This window comes from Pseudoliparis swirei, chromosome 21 (assembly GCF_029220125.1).
Source record: "Pseudoliparis swirei isolate HS2019 ecotype Mariana Trench chromosome 21, NWPU_hadal_v1, whole genome shotgun sequence".
In the NCBI taxonomy this organism is placed as follows: domain Eukaryota; kingdom Metazoa; phylum Chordata; class Actinopteri; order Perciformes; family Liparidae; genus Pseudoliparis; species Pseudoliparis swirei.
In genome coordinates this window covers 4,569,531-4,573,051 of record NC_079408.1, presented here as the reverse complement: position 1 = coordinate 4,573,051, position 3,521 = coordinate 4,569,531, and the positions used below count along the sequence as shown (strand labels likewise).

The following is a 3,521-nucleotide window of genomic DNA, read 5'->3' as shown; positions in this document are numbered from 1 at the left end:
GTGCTCTCTTTGAGCAGGTGACTAGTCTGACAAAGATCCCTCTCAAAGATTGTGAATGTTGTTTTCACGAGTCACAATATTTAAGTTAAACTTAATATAATATCAAATCAATATTTTAAGATAATAAAAGTAATAGCATTGAATCAGGATTTCCAGTATTTGGATCAAGGAGCTATCGGTGACAACTGAGGAGTAGGGATGGGTATCGTTTGGGTTTTTTCCAATACCGGTGCTAAACCGGTACTTTTAAAACGATACCGGTGCCTAAACGGTGCCTGAACCGATATTTTTTTTTTTTTAACGCACAATGAGGACATTAAAAACCTCTTTGGCCATATTCCCTGTTGAAGCCGTTATCATGGAGCACCGACAAACAACGGATATCAGACTGTTAACATACACAATATGTTCTCCATTATATGATGTGATATGTATTGTCATGTGCAGACTTTATAGGGTTAATCCTGTCACTGTGTTGATGGGCAAAGAGAACAACCAATCAGAGGGACTGAAGATGACACGTGACAAATACAGTTTTGCTTCTGACAGCGAGAGTTACACTGAAACAAAGTGACGCCCCACGGTCTTTATTCCTCCGTCATTATATTCCCGGTAACACCGGGTATACAGCCGGGACCGCTGGACACCAACACATCTGCTAGCAGACTGTCACGCTCGTAGCTAGCGCTAGCTACGAGCTAGTTTAAACATGGTTATAATGGCTAATTTATTATTTCTTGGCCTACTTTTATGAATGCAAGACTTGCAATCAACGATACGGTACTAATCTGAGTTACGGCTGCTCGTCATCATCCGTCTCCCTGTGTTCAGGGGACCGGTGACGGCCTCCCCGTCGCACCCAGCCTGACGCTGGTGTGCTCGACGCGGCCTCACGCCGTCACACACGGCGCAGCCTCCGCTGTCAGAGTTAAATATGAGAGGCTCGTAACCTGCTGACAGGGCGGAGTCACCACAGAAGTTCACAACAATAGTTTTTTTCAATTTCAATCGGCTCAGGCACCGGAAAGAAGCACCGGAATGTGCGTTGCGTTTCGGTCCGGGTAATACCGGTTGTATTGGAACCGGGTTTCGGTACCCAACCCTACTGAGGAGCGTAACATCTTGTGAGCTGAAGCTATTATCTCAATGTGTCACATACATATTTATTTACAATTTAGATAAATGTAAGAATAACATCAGACTCTGTTCCAGAAACATAAGAGGACTCAGATTTGAATCAGGGCCAAGAAAAACCTCTGTCTCTTTTTAGACCTGTTGACAAAGTGATCCTCTGTGTCTTCCCCACGATAGATGACCTTATAATGTGAACAGGGATTTTTACTCTTAGAAGACTTTCATATATAATGCTCGTTTTAAAAAAAAAGTGTTGACACTATTCTTCCTTCTCTTATTATGCTGATGCAGCTTTTTAATAAGTACCGACAGACTTCTGACCAACAAGGTTTTTTGTTTGTTGTTATTCTCTTTCAGTGTCAGACAGCAAGAGAATTGTCCTCCTGGGGAAAACTGGAGTTGGGAAAAGCAGCGTGGCTAACACCATAATTGGAGAGCCACTGTTCAAGATTGGACACTCTGTGAACTCTGAAACAAATAAATGTCAAACAGAAACTACACCTGTCGATGGAGGAAACATCACTCTGATTGACACTCCTGGTTTCTTTGAGGACGAGATGAAGTCTGCAGTATTGAGGTGCATCCCAGAGTTCGCTCCTGGGCCTCATGTCTTTCTCATTGTGCTCAAAGTGGAGAGATTCACAGAGCAGGAGCAGGCCGTCATCGCTAAAATGCACCAATACTTTTCTGACGAATTTTTCCAGTATGCGGCAGTCCTCTTCACTCACGGTGACCAGCTCCCTGAAGGACAGACCATTGAGGAGTTTGTCAGAAGGGAAAAGAAAGTGAGCGATCTGGTGGAGAAGTGCGGAGGCCGCTGCCACGTCATCGATAACAAATACTGGAAGAACAACCCGCAGGAAGAATACCGGAACAACCAGGTCCAGGTGAAGGAGCTCCTCAAGACAATAGAGGAGATGGTTGAGGCAAACAAAGGAGGATGCTACACCAATGAGATGCTACAAGCAGTGGAGGAAAGAATAAAGCAGGAGGAGGAACTCATTAGACAGTCAGGAGTAATGATATCAGTGGGAGAGATCAGAGAGAAGGCCAAAGAGAACACGTTAAGCTGGCTTTGGGACTATTTGACAGGAGGGGTTCATCAGTTATGGAGGAGCGTGTGGGGCTTCTGGGCTCAGCTTTAGATGAAGGGTTTGCTTTATTCAGCAGGCGGAGAAGCAGGAGCAGGCGTCACAGCAGCAGGAGTAGGATGTGATGCAGCTGAGGGAGCACACACACACACACACACACACACACACATCTGGAAGCAGAGAGAGGTCAGCGAAGGTCGTCATTGATGAGAGAAAACAATGGCGGAAAAGTAATCCCTCACAATTGTTTTTTAATTAAAATCGTGTTCCAGATCCTATTGAACCTCTGAGATTAATGTTTTTCTTTGAATGTATACTACGTTGTACGAGTTGTTTTGTTGAGGTGTCCAACAAAAATGCCCGAACTATAAACCTATTTCTCTATTCTGTGAAAATAATTGATGCGTAATTCATTAATTTGCTTAATAAATTAAAGCGTGAACACATTCTGTGGTACTTCTCTGTAATTGACTTTTTATTCATACTATGTATCCTCAGGTAAGTTTAATTCTCTTGGATGATTTATATTTACGAGTGTTTTGTTCTCGTATATCAATATATTCTTCACATATAATCTCATATTATTCAGTGTAAATTCAATGACAGCCGTAAAATGTTTTTCTTTCATATATCAATATGTGATAATGTGTTATTTGTTGATTGATAAGAAGTAAATAAGTGAACACTTGGTTCACCTGATCATTTTGAAATGTAAACTTTTGACATTTTGTCTTTTCTTTTACTTAATTATCAACATGATTCATCTTTGTAACCATTTATCTTCAAAACAAATAAATCTGGTTTGTATTCTGTACATTCCAACCAAAGTGCAGACTCCGTCTCTGAAGGTGTCTCCTTGTCTCCTAAAGGAGAGAGAAGGGGTTCACCGCGCAATACTGCAGGGGCCCAGCAGAGGGCGCTCGTGACGCACAACACGAGTCCACGTGGGAAACTATTGATAACACATACACAAAATAAGAGCAAATAATATGAACATGGTATGCATTAGTAATAACTTAAATTCACATTAATATTTGAAATTAATGCCCCCGTAAGCAGACTGAGATGTTTTTCCCGTGTAGATTTTGTGGTACATTCGTTACTGAGGTCAGAGGTCACTGAACATTGTATTGCATTATAGTTTTGTTCACGCAGCAAGGCTGCCTCCAGCTCCCAGTGCCTTGTCTACAGTTTGAGGTTCAAAGTTAGACATTTAATCCTGTTTCACCAGCAGACAACAGATACAAGATGAAGACAAACATTTTTTAATTAAAACATTTTTTAATGTAACTATTT

At 41.7% G+C, this 3,521-nt stretch overlaps 1 protein-coding gene across 1 annotated transcript in view; it reads left to right on the top strand.

Moving 5' to 3' along the window:
- Positions 1-2,671, top strand: part of LOC130211931 (GTPase IMAP family member 7-like) — a 13,808-nt gene extending 11,137 nt beyond the window's left edge. Inside the window, exon 2 of the mRNA XM_056442981.1 lies at positions 1,492-2,671. Coding sequence (XP_056298956.1) covers positions 1,492-2,279 — 788 coding nt within the window. The 3' untranslated portion in view covers positions 2,280-2,671. The remainder of the gene's footprint in view (positions 1-1,491) is intronic.
- The last annotated feature ends 850 nt before the right edge of the window (positions 2,672-3,521 follow it).